The following is a 20,978-nucleotide window of genomic DNA, read 5'->3' as shown; positions in this document are numbered from 1 at the left end:
TAACATGCACATGATTCAGCTGCTATCTTTCAAACAAAAATAAATACCTGACAGGAATGTGGCATGCAACTTCCACAGCCATGGCATGTGCTTATGGACATGATGCCAACAGAAAAAAAGCCTAAAAAAGTATCCCAAACATTTCATGCCCTGTTGAGTTGGCATCACGTGCCTTTTTTATGTTTTTTAAGTAATTGCAGAAAATCTATTTGGGCCACTTCGGTGGCACAAAATCACAGACAACTTGGAATTGCCAAGTGCAAAAAGTGAGATTGATTCCCATGGTAGTAAGACGATAAATAGTACAGTGCAAGAATCTGTCCATATCTTTTAACTTAGTATCTGCAGGTATCACACAGACACAAGCAAATGAAACTGCACATTATCACACTGAATTAGATATTATCATATTCAGTGTACAAAAAAAGTGAAATAAAAAAAGAAAAGTCATGCTTTATTAAGATCAGAGGAGCCTGTGTACAATCTAAGATCACCATCCAGGAGCAGAGCCATCAGTTGCCCAACACTATAAATTTTACTTCTGTAGACTGCAGACAAAATAAAAAGACAGCATATTAATATTTGAGGGTATGGGACACAGAGTGTAAGCTGTAAGCTTCATGTGAGACACATTTATGTATTTCTATCACAGAATATATATAGCTGAAACTCTGAGAAATACTTGAAAAATGCAACAGTGGGCACTTTGAATATTGGTGGGAAGTGAATCTGACATGGAAACATATAAAGGGAAATTAAAAAAATATTCCAGGATGGTTGAAAGGAATGAATAAAAACCAGAACTGCTGGCCTCATCACAAAAGCAGAATGCTCAGAAGGCAAAAGAATAACATCTCCCACTGACAAAGTGGAAATCAGCATCACACAAAAGCACGAGTCTGGCCACAGAGCAGGGGTGACATTGTGTTCTGAGTGCTGACTAAGCAACAGGCACAGGGTACCAACTCCCAGAAACAGTGTGGAAACGTCCCATGAAAAACATGCATGGCAGAAGAAAGACAAGCTAGAGGAAGGCTTCTGTTCAATTGCGGGTGGGCAAGAAACTTTTCTTCTGGCCTCAAATCAGACTTCTTTTTTCCACACCCCACCCTGGTATGGATCAATGTGAACAAATGGCCAGACTTGATCTATCACATACTCCTAACAGAATCATTATGCTATATCCTGAAAAGAACAAGGGAGCTTCCTTGCCTTGTTGGTTCTGGCTTTCACACAAAGTTCACATTCAGCTTTGCTGAGGACACTGCTGCTGTAAAACATATTACGTCAGTAGTAGCTGTGCAATAAATACCACCAACACGTGAGATCTACATGAATCATTATAACGGATTTGAGAAACTACTTGGTTTCGTCCCAGGTTTTCCCCTCTGCCAGGACAAAACATTGGCACATAGTTTCATTGTTAATATGATTGACAGGGGACACTGGTTTACAAGCCTTTAAACCACCAGAACAAGCTAAATAATGTGGACAGCGTGCTCATCCAGTTCCCAGTAAGTGGAGTTATAATTATATCGTAATTTCATAGAAAGTGTCCCTGGTGACACGTTTGAAACAAAGTCCAGACACCTGGATCCATTTGTCCTGGTTCTGGATGCCCCATGACTGACTTTCTGCCAGTTAGTTAACATCTTTTTAACATTCATGTGAAGTGCAAACAACCTCCTCAAGGTCCAGGAAAGGAGAAAAAAAAAAAAAAAAAAAGAAAAAAAAAAGGATTTGTTTTTTTTAGAATTCATTAATAAAATATCAGAAGTTGCCAAGAAATGAAAAAGTGCACATACCGTCCTGTGAAAATAGGTACTGAATAGTCTATGGCTTCATTCTCTTTGTCCTCAGATACCAAATGCTGTCTTGCTCTCTTTGCTTTGGGGCTCATTTTATAGGACTGATCTTCGATCATTAGATTGGAATCTTTCAGTCTGAAATAAAAATGATACTGTTAAAATCAGGAAAAAAGCTGTTAAGAAACATTCCAACATAATATTAAATTAATTCATTTTTGTTATCATTTGAAAAGCAAGAAAACATTGTCTTTAAAAATGAAGTTACTAAGCAGAAAACAAAATGCACTTTTTACAATCAGATCATTACAGATATAACACTGATGCCCCTTGATATTAAATCTAAATATAGAGAATAAACAACATACCTGGTGGCAATGCACATTTCATTGCTTGGTTTGGGACTGGTGAGTTCATATACGCAGTTTTAGTTGCTAAGAACACCAAGTAATTCTGAAGATCATATCTGAACTGATGACTTCTACTTTCCTAAAACGCACAGCTCTCAATTCAAGTCTGGTCTCCAACAAAAACATTGTTGGTAGACAAATATATCCAAAGTAACGATGCTTTTAGGATTCCCCAGAGAAATTATAGGGCATAATATAGGGCTCAGAAAGTGGAATTTCCTTCAGTGGTGCTCTCTCATACCACCCCAGTGCAATGAAAGCAGAGAGATAAGTGAAGTAATGCCATTTCACGTAGCACAGGTAGATGGGGAATGAATGGGTGGGAAGAATGAAAAGCAAAGCAAAAGAGACTTCTGCTCCCCACCATCAGGGGAGGACTACTGAGCAGTGAGAAGCATATTTGAGGCAGTCCTATTTGGTTAAAAATTGTATTAACTGCACTCCAAATACCTTCCTCCTCTCCAAATGCAACACGGAATCCTTCACTATCAGATTTATGCATTAGAGCAACAGTATCCTCATAAGCTGTCAGCCTTTTATAAATCTCTGAATTGCCTATTCATCTCTATCTCAGCATCACTATGGAAATCACATGCAACTTTTGAACTGGAGGTTTGTTTGCATGGCACAAACTTACTGATGCACACAGACAAGAGCAGAATTAAGGCATGCCATCTCTCGGCAAGGCTCCTCAGCCCAGAGCCAGACCATGCTTACAGGAGGATAACGACCAAAACTCATACATACTGAGAAGACAACACATGCATAATGTAAGACTGAAGAGAAATAAAAGACTGAAGATAAATAAAAAAAACTTTCCATCCTGGGTTTGGCAGTGATGTGGTACACCCTGACAGCCAACCAGAAATGCATGGAGACAACTCTGTCAAATAAATGGTGAGAGAAAGCAAAAGTAATGTTTAATCAGTTTTCGTAAATGAACTGTGATCTGTAAGGAACGCCTGTCCTTTACTTAGCAGCTGACCTTTATTTTTGTCCTAATTTAAAACGGGGTAAACCTGGAATTGTGACTCAGCCACCAGATAGCCTCGGGGCTGTAGGCTGAACCCATTAGGAGGCCACTTAACTCCTTGCTTTGTTTCTAGATCACATAAGGTTGGTGTCTTTTGGTCTTCAGTTTAAAAGTCAAGAACTTTCTGTTTTCATAAAAGCAGACAAAATGTGGTGAAAATGTCATAGAATATCCCAAGTTGGAGGGGACCCATAAGTCCAACCCATCAAGTCCAACACTGTGTTTTGAGTACTGTTAAATCCAAACCCACTCGTTCCCAAAGCAGGATTTGGCTATCACATCAGTTTAATTTTCAGTTTGGGTCCAGATTCTGCACCTATATAGGGAATGAATGGGTGGCATACATAGCAAGTCCTATCACCCTCTGCCAGGCCTTTGTTGATGTTTTCTTTACGCATTGTTCTTTCACTTGTTACTCTCCAAAATTATTCAAAAAGGAGAAAATTCCTCTAGACTGTTCTTTCTTTTTCTCTTTTTAAATCAAACACTGCAAGAGGCTGAATCTGAATACCTCACCTTCATAATTTATGACTTCTACAGCTGGCATTAATGAAAATATCCTCTAATCCCTTCAGATTGATGTCAGACATCTTCACCACAGACTGAAAAAGTAGGATAAAATTAGGTCTTCTGCAGAGTTATGAGGAATAGGATAAAAATACTACACATACACAGATTCCCACTCACTGCAGTTTTCTAAGCTATGTGTCTATGTGATCAAGGCACCTTTTGCTGTAGCCACCTGATTACTTTGGCTGTTGCAGTGAAAACACACCTAGTGTGTATGTGATGAGAATCAGGAAAGCACCTTCCTAGACAATTTCCCCACTCTTCTTCAGTTCAAAGGGGCAGCTGCAGTGGGAGTCTGTGCTGTTTCTAAGAGCGATGGCTGCCCATTGGTACTATGCTGGGGCTCAGAACACTTTGCTATCAAAGCCACAGGTGACATCTGTGAACTGAACAGATACATGTAGGATCTCCAGTCATTTATTGGACTCAGGCTTTCTGACACAAAAGCAAACAATTTACTGCAGTCATCTGCTCTTCCAAAAACACAACCTGGACTAAGAAATATCCCCCTGAGAAGCATTATACTGATTAATGACAAGGATGCTTTTAGACCAATTCTCTAGCAATAGTCTAAAGCTGATTTTTCTAAAAAGTTTATATAGAGAAATAGATCCCTAGAAAAATCTTTCTGATTTCAAGCAGAAAGACAAGTAAGAAGCTGCATCACTACTACAGAAATAGGTTTACAGCTGATTTATATCAGGCAAAGAGCACTTTCTTTTGAACCTGTTTTAAGTTAATGACACTATAATGTACTTTGTGCTTAATTGTTGAAGAATTCCAGGGGGAATAAGAAATGTTCCTTGTTCATTTTCTACATATCTTTCACTACAGTATACACTCTTACATGCCTATACTTGACTCCTTCTCAAGACAAGAGCCCCAGTCCCTTAGCTTCTCTAGGCAGAGAGTATATTCCTTCTACCCCTCCTCCCCCCAATCAATCTCCAGTCCTTTCCTAGTTTCAGACTGTACATTTTGGGGCAGGATAATAGGAACTGCACCCAGTATTTCAGCTACAAGAATACCTTGGATTAACACACTGACAGAGCATGCTTCCTACTTTGTTCTCATTTGTTGCCACAGCTGTTCCTAATCTTCTAATTGCCTTGTATCCACACCATAGCACCCAGCTGGTGCTTTCAGGAGTACCCAGAGCAGCTCCAAAACCTTTTTCAGAATTGGAGTGCAAAAGCTGAGATGAATAAATGTGAAGTGAAAGAAAACATTTCTCCTTTCCAAACCCTCCTATCACTTCCGTCTATTCAGGGTGAGCTATGTGGATAAGAGCAGAAATTATTATTCAGATGGATTCTGCATGTGAAAACAAATTGGTCATTACTGCTACCATGAGGTGTATTCCCATGTTTTTCTTTTTTGTTATTACTGTTTCTTCCTGTGCAATACAAAACCAAACCCTGCCCACCATTATTAACCATTATTTAGGTAGCCTAAGGGGGGACTCTGCTTTCTTGAACTGGTTTCTAAAATCTTGGCCTTTATTTTAAAGTGTTCCAACCTTTTACCTGATATGTGGAACAGAATCTCCCCAGAGGAGAAGGAGCAGGATATCAGAGCTCTCTGATTTCATAGGGAGGAACAGTACCATGACCTTTTAACAGCTTTCTGCCTCACTTGATCTACCCAGCTAGCACACATGTACTTTTTCCAGGTCAGATGCTATCTGTGGTACTTTATCAAGGTTGGTGACCCAAGTCCTCATTTCTTGATGGTTTCAGCGTGTTAAAATATCAACACCAACATTTTCTCAGTTTCACAGTAGAGTCACTGAATGTATGGAATGAGGAGCTGGATGGTTATAAATGCTAAAGCACAGGTATCATCCTGTACAGATATTAAAAAACTGGTAGTCACTATTAGCATTCCATATAGCCCAACAGAGCAATGTTACTCTGCAGAGCCTATGAGACTCCCCAGAAGAGGTTGCGTTCTGATGCCATATTCTCATATGTATTCTCATTTATATCTTCTTCAATATATAAACAGACTTCAGTATGTTGGCACTGCCCTTGTCCCTGTGCCTGAAGAGACAGGTTCCCCATCCTACACAAAGAAAGCCTGGGCCTGATAGATGCATCCTAGTAGTGGGCCACAACACCCTACTTCACAGTTATTCTTCCACCATGAAAGGCATCTGTAAGCTCATCAGCACCACTAGAAAATTATCTTGTCCTTAGAATGCTTTTCTAATGACTCCGACTTTATTCTGCCAGCAGGCAGAGATGCTGTTGGTGCATACCATAGCTGTACCATAGGAGCTCCACTAGCCAAGAGGCATTTCTCAGGCCCATCTGCTACAGCTACTTATTTTCTAGCATGTAATGTTTGAACTGATTCGCTATGAAGAGGAGAGAGTGGATTGACAAACCACGAGTATATATATATATATAGGCATTTCACAAGAAAGCTCTTTCAATCCAGCTTCTAAAGATAAGATGAGAAGCACACTGTGATGACTATGCTCATTTGAAGTTGCTGATGGATTTGTCAAGGGACCAAGCAATACTGCTGGCAATAATCATGCTGTTCCCTAACAGGGATTCCACAACAAATGCTTTAAAGGGGAATTGTTTCCACGTAACAGGTTACATTAAAATGATTTCCGTGCTCCGCTGTGGCGTTTGGAAGCCTTCTCCTTAACCCTCACCTATAATAAACTGAAGGACGAGCAGTGCCAGCAGGGAGGTCAAGTTCACAGTCTTCTCATGTTTCTTAAAATATTTACTCAGCCCTCTGCTGCTCCTGGTTACGTTATTGCTCAGAACAGCATTACTATCTGGCACTCTAATTAATTGCAAGTCAGTAAGATGCTTCTCCTCTCCTTGCTTCGTTCACCTGAATTATGTCCCTGTCTTCTTTGCTATTTCTCCTTAACTACAAATCAATACAAACACCTGAGCCACACCATTAACTTACATTTTCTCTCCAAGCAAGCCCATTTGGGGTCAGAAAGCAACTCTATGACACAACTGTCTTCACTTGATGCTGCCAGCCACAAAAAGGACATACATAAAAGCAACAAAAGTTTGAGCAAAGGCAAAATATTGAGCTTACTAAATAAATAAAGAAGTGACAGAAAAGAAAAATAATCAGAGCCACACAGCCCTGCAGAGGCAAAAGGAGCAGCGCAGGGCAGGGGTGGCTCCAAGCTGGTGGAGAGGGTGAGATGTGACATGGCAACCTTTGCTTGATGAAACTCAGTTTGTTTACGAGCCCAGCATTTTATAGCTTTGGCAAATGGTAACCAGCAGAGTTAAAAACATCCCTCCGCACTTGTTCTTAGTTTTGCTAGCTTTCATTTTTCTCCTCTTGCTTCTCCAAGCTGTCACTGTTTGAAAAAACTTGAAATGCAATGAACAGACAGCCTATCATTTTGAAGGAGCTGTAGTTCCTTTAAGTTGTCAGTGCTCTGGGCACTTTCCACTCAGAGAACTGGGATCAGGTCAAAATCTTGCATGTTACTCAGCCCTGTGTCCTTCACCACTGCTTTCCCATGATAAATTCCCCACACAACATCAACTGTGCATCAGCCTCACCTCTTTATGGACACTCTTTTCTGTGAGTGGTTATAGAAATGGATGAGACTCTCATTTTGCAGGAATAGTAAAACTTAACAGAAACAACTTTCAGTAAAAATAAGAGGTGGCTTGAATTTAAACTCAGTATTTGAATGGTCTGTTTTCCTCGTGGGCTTAGAAAGGTTTATTCACAGAACTATACATCAACAAAACCACTACACATAAATCTAAATGTTAAATCAAATGACAGCCAAGAATCAACAATTATTTGAACAGTTTTATCTGGATTTGGATTTGTGTGTATTCAGGCTTCCAGTAACCACCAAGGGCTCTAGTTTGGATGCAGCACGTTGATTCAGAGCACTTTATCATTTTGAAAATTGAAAGTGTTTGAAGACTTCTTGAACATTTTTTCTTCCACAACCCCTCCCCCCAGCCCCACCATCATCATACCGTTCCTTTTATAAAGATGAAATCAAGAAGTGATGTGCTCAGATTATTTTAGTAACACTTCTTGTCTCCAAACTATCCCTTGAAGTGTTTTGAGCTTTCAGGGAAAGACAGCATGAACTTGGGAAGAATTACTTTAAATCAGCACCACTTGTACATCTTGAAAATTGCTCCAAAATGTCCACCAAGAAGTTGCTACAGAAGCCAAATAAATACCAAAATTGAAGCCACATTAACCATAAAGTTACCTTAAATATTACCACTCAGAAACATATTTTCCCATGTATTAAGTTTTGTGCAAGAGCAGTTTAAGTTTCTAACTCTAATATCCGAAGTTATTGTCTCCCAGAGCAGCACTGAGTTTCCCATACCTCTGGTACAAAGACAGTATCACAGAAAGGCATTACAGCTGAGACATTCTCATCTCTGATTGGCAGGACAGTACATGAGATCTGTTGGCAACTCTTATGCTACAGAGCAGCTTACAAAAGTAGCACCTAATATACTGTTTCAAAACAAAAGCTATTATGTCAGACAAAGCACCTAGGAAACCTAGAAACATTCCAAGCTCTCTTAGTATAGTTTCAGTATATCAAACAATTAGAGCTCTTCTTGGCAAGGAGATTCGCATTACAGAATAAGTATCTAAAATCCTCAATCACTGAATCAATGAGACTTGGCAGATTTTGTTTTTACAATCATTTTCTGTAACTTCAGGTAATGTTTCCACGTATTGGAATATTAAAAGTTTTCTATGAAAATAGCAAAGCTTTGGGCTAGGGATAGCAGCAACAAGTAGGCACAGCTGCATCACTGCAGGGCAGGAACAACTTGGGATACTTTCCCCTACCTGATTCTCTAGGAACAAAAACCTCAGTCCCACCATCTCCAGTCTGCATCCCTTTATCAGCAGATTATAAATGAGTCTTCCTTGCTACTCCACAGAGTAGTTAATTATTTATACAAGTGAAATTGTTTCAACAGGAAAGACTGGATATTGTCCAGCCCAAGACTGCCAAGTCATTCATCTGGGCTCTAACTGCCTGAGGTTCAATTTCCTGAACAAACTCTGGCAAATGGAATCTTGACCCTGAACTTCCTGAAAGACAAGTGAAGGCTGTAATCACGAGGCATTATTTACTGTGGTACAGGTAGTCTTTCCCTCAGCACTTTTGGTCAGAATTCGTATTTATCCAAAATCCTTGGAGAATATTCTGTTTTCAAAATTCAAGTTTCTGGTGAACAACTCTCAATTGGTTCTGCTAATAATGCTCTAAATTTTATATTAATATAATGGAGAGCAGATGTTTTCTCTATAATTTGTTGATTGCTTTCTTTATTGCTAACAGCTGCTCTAATCTTACTTTAATGCTTCCCCAACTTCTGAGATATATACATATAACACGAGGCCATGCTATCTAAAATATTATGCTAAAGTAATTGCTTGAGCATTATTTATGGTCTTAATTAAACTAAAATAACAGCAGCTAAGCATAGCTATTCTAATGCAAAATAAACAGTTGTATAGTACTCTTTGAAAGTAGTATCTCTCAACTAATTTTCACTGTGAAAATTTCAATTTCTTGACTCACTCAGCACAAAAATAAAAATACTGTGCTAAGGCAGAAGTGTTTAATGATACATGAACACGTCAGCTCAACTCATGCAAACAGCCCCAAGTTCTTTTAGTGCTCCATCATGGCCAAATAAGATCCAGCCTCAATCCAGAAGTTCTCTCAGCACTGAATATTAGCTTCAGCAGTCTTAATACGGCAGAACAATTTTGGGAACTCATGCCCACCCAGCTTAGAGAATGCATATGGAGCTCATATTTGTCATCATTCAGCCATAACAGCGCAGTTTTCATGCCAGATATCACACAAGTTAGTCCAGCAAACTAGATGACCAGAGTGGCTTCCCAGCCTCAAAGAGAAAAGAAAACACTAAGTCTGGAAGATATATTTAAACCACATCACAGAACTTATTTGTAGCTTGAGAGTTTTGCTTTACCAATGGGATATGGTAACACATTTTTGTTCTAAAATACTGTTTCAAAGACAGATTTACTTTTAGGCTTACCCAAGACCGTAGGTCTCTGACCCCAGGCGGTAGGCTGCAGCCAACTTGTTGATTGATTCAGATCCATGACTATAGGCAGCAGAGCTCTTGCTGAGGGCTTCAGAGTCAAGACTGTAGGCAGCAGATCTCTTACTTTGCACAGCAGCGTGATCATAGGCTGTAGATCCATAGCTGTAGGCTGCTGACTCAAGGTTGTGGGCTGAAGAGCCATGGCTATATGCTGCTGAAGACTCGAGGCTGAAGTCTGCTGCAGAAGCATGGCGGTAGGCTGCAGATCCCCTGGCATAAGCTGCAGATCCTTGAGCATAGACAGCAGATTTGCTCTTTGTTTCCTTTTGGTACTGGCTTACAGTTGACTGCAGTGCTTTATGGCGATACGCACGGTCATAATGGTCATGGTGTCTTTGATAGAATGGTAAAGACATCATGAGTGCCTTCTAATTTTGTTTTCCCTGTGATTTTCTGAATGTAAACCTAGCAGGACTGTCTGAAAAAGATCAAAAATAAAGAGTAATGTCAAAAAAACTTCTGAGACAGCATACAAATAGTACAGAACTTAAACTAACAAGACCTTCGATCTTTAAACATATAATAAATTTATGGTTATCTTTTTTGATGCTTCTTAACAAGAGTCCATTTTTAAGCCTCAAGAAGGTCACATCATTCAACACAAGCAGAAAACCCTGTATTATGGTATCTGTTCACTTGTAATAGTCTCCCTGTCCTTACTGCAAACTACTGCACTCCTATATGTTTAACTTCTCCAGTCATTACTGCTCATGAAATTTTATGTGTTCAACTTCTTCAGAAGTACCTTAAATATTTTTGTTAAATTAATCTCTTCTTCTTAATTTAACAAATGATTTAAAATGGTATGAGGTTGCAGGAAAACTATTCAATACATTATAAGCTGAGACAAAAATATGCAAACATTTCATTCATTTTTGTAATACAATTTTAAAATCCAATTTAATTTAAAATTTAAGATTTTAATAATCAATTAGAAACAGTAAGATTGAGTACATCACTCTTTTTCCATAAACGTGCATTATGACCTTTAGATGTCCCTTCCAACTCCAAAGATTCTATTGCAGATTCATTTAAAGGGGCTTATCACACTTTTACAGTTGATACAGGTGGTATCCTCACCTAAGTTTTACTTTGCACAATCACCAATAGTTTTCCTTGCCATTTCTCATAGGAGAAAATTTGATCAGGTGAAAGGTAGTTCCCTTCTGAAAATGGGATGAGGGTTGAATACAGTGAAGATGTCCCTTTTGTTTTTTTTTTTCAGCTGGCAGTCCAGTCTTCTTTTGTATTGCTTTTACTATTAAGACAGATGTTTTCTTCTCTGTCAAGAAAAGTTGCCTCTATCAACACACCCTGATAACCTTTCTTTTTCTTATCATTGGCCATTAAGCTTACAAGATGGCTAGGATTATCCCTATTATGAAAAGGAGTAGGCTACATTGGGAAAATGTTGAGAAAAAATTGAAAACAAAAATGGAAAGAAATATCACTATTGCTTTTTATACAAATCAAAACAATAGGGAATGTGTTCTACTTCTGGTTTTGTACACACTGATGAAACTTTATTTCATGTTTTGATATAAAATACACTTACAGAGCTGAAATATAATCTTAACTCCATAAAAATCAATGTTTTTTCATGAATCCTATAATATTTTCAATATTGCAGACTGCCTTTATCTTCAGTATTTGTTTTGACAGTAGGACAAGACAAGAAATAGCAAACTAACCTCTTTGGCAATGGCTCAGGTACTCCATCAAACTAAGGCAAATTATGAAAAAAGACAGTTTTAACTTATTTCTATTTCAGGTCTCACTCAAAGTCTAGGAACTGCTCTTTGCCTAAGAGATCCAGTCACTCATTTGCAGAAAGTCAACAATAGAGTCAATCAGAAGTCTCTGAGTGTGTAAAAGAAATTGATGATAACTTGGAGCATAGAGGAATAATTACTTTAATCAGATTAGTTTATCCATTTACTTAATTTCTACCTGAGGAAGGGAGAGGGATGAGAAAGAGCATTAGCCTATTGTTTTCTATGGTAAAAACTGAGTTCCTTGCTTACTCCTTCATTTGTCCTCTTGGCTGGTTGTTTGTTTGGTTTCTCATGAATGAAAAGTTCTAATGAACTTTTATTCTTTTTAGTATCCTTACTCCTAATTCCAATCAGTATTCTTTATTGCTATTTATTTCACTTTGTTGGCCTTTGGTGGTACATGGTTTCTCTTAAGTTCCCCAGTTTCATAAGATTTCTTCTTCATTTTTCTTCACCGCTTTCTCTGCCAGGTTTGCAGAAGAAGGTTAGGGTTTGCAAACCACTGTGATTTTTATTTGGCAAAATTAAGGTGTGCAGATGAGTCTTGTTTCGCACACTGAAAGGAAAAGAGCATGAGAGCATCTCTTTTTTTTTCCCCCCTTTTGTTGAGCACTGCACTTGCAACCCTTCACCTTCTCCAGTTTTATTTTTAGCTTTGTTTAGTTTCTTCATGGTTACAGCAGCCACAAAGCTAACACCCATTCAGTCCTGTTGCTCAGGGATTTCCCCAGCTTTCCAGGATGCAAAGTAGGGAATGTGATCCAAAAGTATAAAACACTTCATGTATTGTCAAATAGGGACATTAGAAGATGCATTTCAATTTACATCTTATCTGAGTGAAGAAAAAAAAAAAAAAAAAAAAAAAACAAAACACTTCAAGTCATCATATTTAGAATGAATAAAGGTCATTTTTTTCTTCTAAACATTAAACCTGTGGGCCTCACTATTCTCAGAAGTAAGAGAAGTATATGGTAAGAGTAAGAACCAAGTAAGACAAGCTGAACAAGAAGTGAGCTTTCCTGGCTTGAATTAAAGGACAACTCCTACTGATGCAATGTAAGAATTTCCTTTTATAAGTGTTTCATCATCCTACCAGTTATGTTTTGTATTTCTCTGGAATATCAAACATTACTCACAGGTAAAGATCAGTTAATGACATCAGTTTGACAAGATATAGTAAAGCTACATTTGTGGGGATGACAAGAAGCTTTGAACCTTGTGAGAATTTTGCTCCTATTACCAGCACTGGCTGGTAATCTGATTGACTCCCATGTCTTTAAATTTTATAAAATCCATCCCACCTGTACCTACACTAACCAGCCCTTTTTACTAGGAGGGAAGCACTCCTTCTCAAGAAGCTGTGCAGGAATTTGTAACTGCAGAGCCAGGCCTAAAAATATAGAAGACATAGTTAGATAAATATGCTGATTTTGGAGCTATATGTTAGCAGCTGTTGAACTGAATTTTCAGAATGACATCTGAGCAGACAGGCAGTACTTGTTTGTAGGCTGTAAATACACATCAAGGGAAGTGAATTACTGGCAGTGCCTGTTGCACAATTTACTATCTGTAATTCTTTAAAGATCTGCTTCATCAGTAAGTGAAAACAATGAAATAGGAAAAAAGAATAGAAACATACAAGCTTAAAAAATATATAAGACTCCCTTCAGCTCAGTCAATGGTGTTTAATCTCCTTTGCAAATCACAAGACATTCTCTGCAGCTAGAAAATATTTAGATTACACATTCTCTAATCCCAGAAGAAGTAACACGACAGATTCCTGCTATATCTCAGTAGTCCATGCTTCATTTGAGGGTACTATAAGAATATGCTGGGATAGCCAATTTGGTAAGTGAATCCTTGCGCTACTTCACTTTGTTCCACAGTTGAGCCTTCAGATTTCGTCAGTACCAATCCACTACTTCCCCAAGTAACTGTTGATTTGAGGAGACTAAAAGACAGCTACCATCAACTCGGCATTATGGATTCAAATTAAAAATAGTTGAACACATAAAGCCTTATGCTGTAAAGAAACACTTACCGGGGTCGAGATGAACAGCAAATGAATTAGCTCTGAAACAGATGAACAACAGAAACATATAGCAATGATGAATGCAGCAAAAGCAGACGTAGACAGGACCTGGGTAAGGACTGGACTTGAACGTCCAGAACAAAAATAATGCCTGTAGTCAGTGGAATGTCAGAGCCCCAGGACAGACCTTTTATGGCCAGGAGGGTGATAAATATAGCAGCAAAGAGGGAGAGACACAGAGACAGATACTGATACCCTGTGCTATCTCTGTGCAAACACATGATGACAGCAGTGTCAGATTGAGAGTTCTCCCCTTTAAATATTCGCCATAAAACCAGTGTAAAACCATCATAGCAATTCAAAGTTATCTTTAGGATTTTTCCATTGTTAAATCAGGCTTAGGAAACCAAGAAGTGCATCATGTCATGAGCCAGAAACCAGGAAACAGTCTCTACACTGACCTTTGCCAAAGCAAGAGAATATGAGTGTTTTGTAAGTTCTTCCCAAATTTTTAATGCCGTGCCACAGTGCATGTAATGTAGATATTTCAACTTAATGACAGATAACCCCATTGTAGTAGTTAGCAGCAAAACTCTATAAAGCCATATGATAAATTACAATTCAATGAAAAAAAAAAAAAAGTAGTTTCTTTGGTTTGTTGACTGTTACATTTTATCACTTTATTTAAATAAAATAGTCAAAAACATGACCTCATGGGGCATATAAATTGATACAACTAATACTGCTCTAATGCTCAACTTTGTTTCAGAATTAAACAGTTATCGCTAAGGATAAATAAGTGTCTTTGTCTTCAGGTTGGATATTACGAAAAATCTCTTCTCAGTAAGAGAATTCTCAATAATGCATTGAAATAGGCTGCTCAGGGAGGTGGGGGAGTCACCATCCCTGAAGGTGGTCAAGGTGGTTTTCTCTGTTCTCATTGTAATAGAATTAGTATAGATAAGAGGTGGGATGTGCAAATCTAGAAGTTTTCAGTGTTTTTCCCAGGTATTATAGGGCTACAAAGTGTAATTTTTCAGAATCTGTCCTGTGCAGAGTCTGTTTAATCTATGAAATAAAATTTGAGTATGGCAGTAAAATCTTTTGAGTTCTCTAATTACATTCACACTTAAATTTACACACTCTTACCTGCTTACAAAAAATGAGATTAATATCCACAGCTAATTTTAAGTCACTTACCTCCCAATGGAATATCAAAGCAAACCACTTGGAGCTCCCTAAGTCTCAGAATCCCTGTAATAATAGTGTGTCTATGTAAATTTAGTCACAATGGTCCTAGGAGAGACACCTCAGAAGTTTTAGTTCAGATTTCTACTAATTAGAATACATAGTGCCAAGGATCTATTTATTTTTCTGAATGGTTAGGCTGAAGGAAGAGTTCAGAACTTGACACAGAAAATAGCTTTTAGGCAGTCTGGTTAAATTTTAAGGGCTCCAGCATCTTGTAGCTGTGGGTATTTACCTGAATTTCATAACATCTAAGTTCATCACTTTCAACAGAGTAGAGTTGTGAACAAAACTAGCAAAGCAGTTTTTCAGAAGGCAGAGTTTTGGAGTATGCATATTGTCTTCTGGGATTCATTTTCAGACTGTTGCCCCCAAAAGACATTTCTCTCCAGAAAAAGAAAAAAATCCCTTCCAGAAGATGCATTATTCTCCTTTATAGAATTGTTAAGGTTGGAAAAGACCTCTGAGATCATCCAGTCCAACTGTGCACATACCACCAATATTGCCCACTAAGCCATGTTCCTTAATACCACATCTGCACATTTCTTGAACACTAGCAGGGAGAGTGACACCATCACCTCTATAAGCATCTCGTTCCAGCACCTGATCACTCTTTCAGAGAAGTTTTTCCTAATATATATCCTGAATTTCTGCTGGTGCCACTCGAGGCCATCTCCTCTCACCCTATCACTGTTACTCAGGAGAAGAGGCTGACCCCCACCTCACCACAACCTCCCTTCAGATCACTATAAAGAGCAATAAGTTCTCCCCGAGCCTCCTTTTCATCAGACTGAATAATCCCAGTTCTCTCAGCCACTTCTCATAAGACTTGTGCTCCTGACCCTCCACAGATTCACTGCTCATCTCTGGACATGTTCCAGGGCCTCAGTGTCTTTCTTGCAGTGAAAGGCCTAAAACTGAATACGGTACTCAAGGTGTAGCCTCACCAGTGCTGAGTACAGGGGGGGGGGGGGGAATCATCATATCCCTGCTCCTGTTCACTACACTATCTCTGATACAAGCCAGGATATTACCAGCCATCTTGGCTATCTGGGCACACTGGTGGCTCGCATTCAGCCAATTGTCAACCAATATCCCCTTTCCCTCCATGCATTGTACTCTAACTAGCGATCTTCATAACTGTAATGCAATGGAAAGCACAGCAATGATAGCAGGGCAGCAAAGCCCTAGGATGCAGCAAGCAAGCTTTTGCTCAAACAGCAAAACTCTGTTTTGCTTAACAGCCGTGGGCACAGAAATAAAGGAAAGAAGCTACTTATCTTCAGAATACCAATGCGCAAGGATCTCCAGCAAGATAACCTTGCCTCCACTGCCAATCCTTAAATGAGGTCTGGGAAGGGGTGGATCCTGGCTCCACCTCTTCCAGTCATTCAGGGGCATTCCTTGCACCTGAGCTCCCCTGGGTTGGTCCTGCCTTCCCACCAGGTACTCAATCACTGCTGCAAGCCACGGCTTAGCATTTCCTCGACAGTAACACACTGAGGACAAGGGATATCTGTGTTCATTTACCTTCAGCCATGAGAAGGTCTTAATCTCCAAGTAAAGTCAATTTCTGTTTCTGCTTATTCTCTGCATTATGCCTAGTTCATGCATTTCACACAGAATCAGACCTGCAACAGAAGGAAATAAGGCAGCTTGCTGCAGCTTGAGGATCTAGCATCACACCTGGAAACCCAAGTGCAAGACAGTTTCTTCTTGATGAAGACAGAAGTTAAAGCCAAAGTTTCCCATTGTACTGATTTGAGTTTCCTCTCATATACCTCGAGACCAGACTGGACAGAGAGGAGAACATTGCCATTTCCTCCACTCCTGAACAGTCTTGGACAGACTTGGACACATGACCATTAAAAGATCACTTTGACACAGGACATGAAGGACCAGAGAGACATTTCAAACACAGATAACGCAAACACAGAAACTCAACTGAAGTGAGATATTTGAATTCTTGCCATTCAGTTACACAGCTTTTTGTAGGTAATATATTTTAAAATATGAGCTAAGTAGCTTGGCTGGGATATTGGCCAAGCAGAGGGGCAGCAGGATGGAGGCTGACAGCCAGGATCAAGGTACCATGGCCCCAGGGAAACTCCAGCCCCCATAGCACCCTAACACTCAGACTTCATACTGATCATCTTCCCCTTTCTTGTGATAAAAAGTCCTTATGGTCACCCAATTTCATTACAAAGAAAATGAACTGTAGATAATATGTTACTCAGGTTTAAGCCACTATTACAATCGTGTGTAGCAATTGCCTCAAGTATTACAATAATGATTGCCACACTAGTTCAGCCATAGATAACAAAGATTTAACACCCAGCAACATCAACTTTCATTTCTTCTGTCCTCACATTGATTGATGAAATAGCTTTGAATCAATCAAGTGCTCCCTGTAAAGGAAAGGATAGTGACAGAGTCTTAACAGAAAAATAATGGTTTTATCTATCAACTTGGAAATAATTTCCAACATACTAACCAAGCTGAGCAAAATTTCAAGGAAAATTTGCATCAGAAGTTTACAAATTGTTTTATTCAGTGCTCCCTGATGAACAGAGATGTGATTTAAAACACCAAAATTAATTATGAATGAAAAAATCCTTTAGAAGTTGAGAATGCAGTGGAAAAAGATGTAGTGATGACAAAGAGAGCAAAATAGACTGGAGTATTTGAAGAACAGAGGATGAAAAAGAACATTTCCTAAGAAAAGAAACTGAGATTATAAAGATTCACTGGGTGAAAGCACAAATCAGAAATAATTCTAGAAGTAATTTGCTTTGTGTAACCTAGTTTAGGATCAATATAATAAGTTGTAGAGCAAAATGATTTTGAGACAACTGCCAAACCTAGTAGGTCTTTTTATAAATATTTAGACGGTTAATCAAATGATTAGAATTATTATTTTTTTTTTTTTTTTCAGTTGCAGAAATAGATCAATTCTGCTTTTAGCGTAATAGGCTTGTCTTGTTTCTCAACCCATGCTGTGGGATAGATTTCCTACATTTAAACAAGCTCAGGATTGGAGACTTAACAAAAGGTGACCACATCAACTAAAATACAATACTTTGAAGACTGGAAAACATATGAACTTTCTAGACAAGATTATTCCAGTTTTCCCACTGACAGTGGCCAGCACTGCAGTTCAGGAAAAGATGCAGGATACCACATACTGGAGAGTTTTGCAATATCCTTTCCAAGAGGATGTTTCTCCTCAGCATTTGTTGCTTAACAGAAGTTTTATGATCCTATAATCATGGCCCCAAAGGATGAGGTTCAGTGACAGGTCTTGGTAGGTCAAGTTGGCAACTGGACTCGATCTTGAAGGTCTTTTGCGACCTACATGAAGCTACAATTCTATGACTTACAGGAGAAATTGCAGTAGCTTAACAAAGTCCTTTATTAAAAATGTTAAGATTTGGAACAGCACTCTATGGTTTAGAGTAAAATTTCAGCATGTGGTATAATGTTAGTCTTAAAATGAGGGTTTAACTTTTATTGGCCTTCTGAAAATCAGTCTGCATTTGATTACTTTATAAGCTGTCAAAAGTTACCAGCTCCCATCTGTGTTTTTCTTGCTAATGTTTTTCTTGTTCCTGGCTTTCTACCAGAGGCCTATGGCCTACTAGCACGTATGTGCCCGTTCCTTGGAAATATGCTCCAACAGAGCATGTCAGCCAGATGACAGCAGTCTTCCTCCAGAGTGTTTGAAAAGGAGCAGAGAACCACAGCCTCATCTCTAAGAACTGGAATTCAGAACTCAGCATTTTATAACTGAAGCAAGCCATAAGGCTGAACAACAAATGGGAATCCTAATCTAACAAATGCAAGTCTCCCAAGTCATTTAGACACATTAAATTTTCAAAGTACTCCTCCAAAATACTGGACTTGTGGTGAAAAATAATTACTTCTGGATGTGTGATCTACACCTCTTTTCCAACATCCAAGTTGCAGTGAGGTTGGGTGGAAGACATGCACCATACGGGTAGCAGATGTACCCAAACGCCATGGGCTGCTGTGGCTCCTAAGGGAAGGACAGTGGAAAAAAAGAAAGAAATCTCTGTCACTAAAGGTGAGAGAAGCAGGAGGAGATACCAAAAAGCCCATATGGAAGGGAGCCTCAGCCTTCACAAGCAGCTGGCTTAGAAAGCACAATATCTCTTTTTTCTCATAATAGCTATCACAGAGTATAGATTAATCAAGGCAGGTTTCACTAACTAAATCCAGAATCAGTGATGGTGTAGCCCTAGCAACACACAGCTCAGCATAAGAACTTTTTACCCACTATGTACTGATCTAATCACTGTGGGGTGAATTTTTCAATCAGCACTTATCTCTATGATGCTACAGGCAGACAGCTAGCAGGTGAACCGGTTGCTCTAAAGCTCTTGCAGACATATTTCCAGATGATGGCCATGTGGATATAACCTTGACTAACCTGGTCAGCAAGTTGAGGGAGGTGATTCTGTCCCTCTACTCTGCTCTCATGAGACCCCATCTGGAGTTCTGCATCCAGTTGTGGGCCGTCAGTACAAGAAGAACGTTGAGCTGATGGAGCAGGTCCAGAGGAGGGCCACAAAGATGACCTGAGGGCTGGAGCACCTCTACTGTGGGGACAGGCTGGGAGAGTTGGGGCTCTTCAGCGTGGAGAAGGCTCCAGGGGTACCTTCTAGTGGCCTTCCAGTACCTGAAGAGGGCCTACAGGAAAGATGGAGAGGGACTTTTTGGAAGGGCAGGTAATGACACAAGGGGAAATGCCTTTAAACTGGAAGAGGGAAAATTCAGACTAGATATGAAGAGCAAGTTACTTAGTGTGAGAGTGGTGAGAGATGAGCTCTGCAGAGAAGGACCTAGGGGTCCTGGTGGACAACAGGTTGGCCATAAGCCAGGAGTGTGCTCTTGTGGCCAAGAAGGCCAATGGTATCCCGGGGTGCATTAAAAAGAGTGTGGCCAGCAGGTCGATGGAGGTGATCCTCTCCCTCTACTCTGCCCTCAGGAGGCCACATTTAGACTACTGTGTCCAGTTCTGAGCTCCCCAGTTCAAAAATGACAGGGCTCCCCTAGGAGGAGTTTAGTGGAAAGCCACAAAGATAATTAAGGACCTGGAGCATCTCCCATATGAGGAAAAGCTGAGTAACCTGGATCTGTTCAGTCTGAGGAAGACTGAGAGGGAATCTGATAACTGTTTTCAAATATCTAAAGGCAGATGGGATGCAAATGGATGAGGCCAGGCTCTCAGTGGTGGTGTGTAGCAATAGGCCAAGGAGTAATGGCCTAAAACTTGATCATAGGAAATTCCATACTAACATGCAGAAGAGCTTCTTTACAGTAAGGGTGACAGAGCACTGGAACAGGTTTCCCAGAGAGGCTGTGGAGTTTCCTTCAATGGAGGTATTCAAGACCCATCCAGATGTCTACCTGTGCAACCTATGGTAGGGTACCTGCTTTAGCAGGGGGTTGGACTCAATGATCTCTTTAGTTCCCTTCCAAACCCTGCGATTCTGTGATTCTGTGGTGAGATAGCAGAACACGTTCCCCAGAGAGGTAGTGATTTCCTCTCCCTGGAAGGGTTTGAGGCTAGGCTGGATGGGGCTTTGAGCAACATGGTCTAGTGGGTGGTGTCCCCACCTATTATAGTTTTTAATTAGTAAATTATATTACAGGGGAGTTGGAACTAGATGATCTTAAAGGTCCTTTCCAACTCAAACTATTGTATGATTTTATGATTTTTTCAGCACAAGAGCTTGAGGTCATACTGCCAAACAGGTAAATGTTTCCTAGGGGCTCAATTTCTGAGACCTTAAAGAAGGTGTGAGATATATCACAATACGACAAAAACAAGATTCCTTCCTTCCTTCCTTCCTTCCTTCCTTCCTTCCTTCCTTCCTTCCTTCCTTCCTTCCTTCCTTCCTTCCTCCCTTCCTCCCTTCCTCCCTTCCTCCCTTCCTCCCTTCCT

The 20,978-nt window shown here is 39.6% G+C and overlaps 1 protein-coding gene across 5 annotated transcripts in view; it reads right to left on the bottom strand.

Annotated features, from left to right (window-relative positions):
- MYOM1 (myomesin 1) overlaps nt 1-13,927 on the bottom strand; it is a 77,154-nt gene extending 63,227 nt beyond the window's left edge. For 3 of the 5 annotated variants that reach the window (XM_042869619.1, XM_042869620.1, XM_042869621.1), the window contains exons 1-3: nt 13,772-13,926; nt 9,887-10,373; nt 1,806-1,943 (exon numbers count right to left, since the gene is read on the bottom strand). In XM_042869619.1, the coding sequence (XP_042725553.1) occupies nt 1,806-1,943; nt 9,887-10,314 (566 nt within the window). In that variant the 5' untranslated portion in view covers nt 10,315-10,373; nt 13,772-13,926. Of the gene's footprint in view, nt 1-1,805; nt 1,944-9,886; nt 10,374-13,771 lie in introns of all 5 variants that reach the window. The other 2 variants (XM_042869617.1, XM_042869618.1) reach the window with 1 other exon arrangement.
- Between the last annotated feature and the right edge of the window lie 7,051 nt (nt 13,928-20,978).

Source organism: Lagopus leucura, unplaced genomic scaffold (genome assembly GCF_019238085.1).
Source record: "Lagopus leucura isolate 7727_CA_CO unplaced genomic scaffold, USGS_WTPT01 Super-Scaffold_100002, whole genome shotgun sequence".
Taxonomy (NCBI): Eukaryota; Metazoa; Chordata; class Aves; order Galliformes; family Phasianidae; genus Lagopus; species Lagopus leucura.
This window is presented reverse-complemented; position numbering and strand designations above follow the sequence as displayed.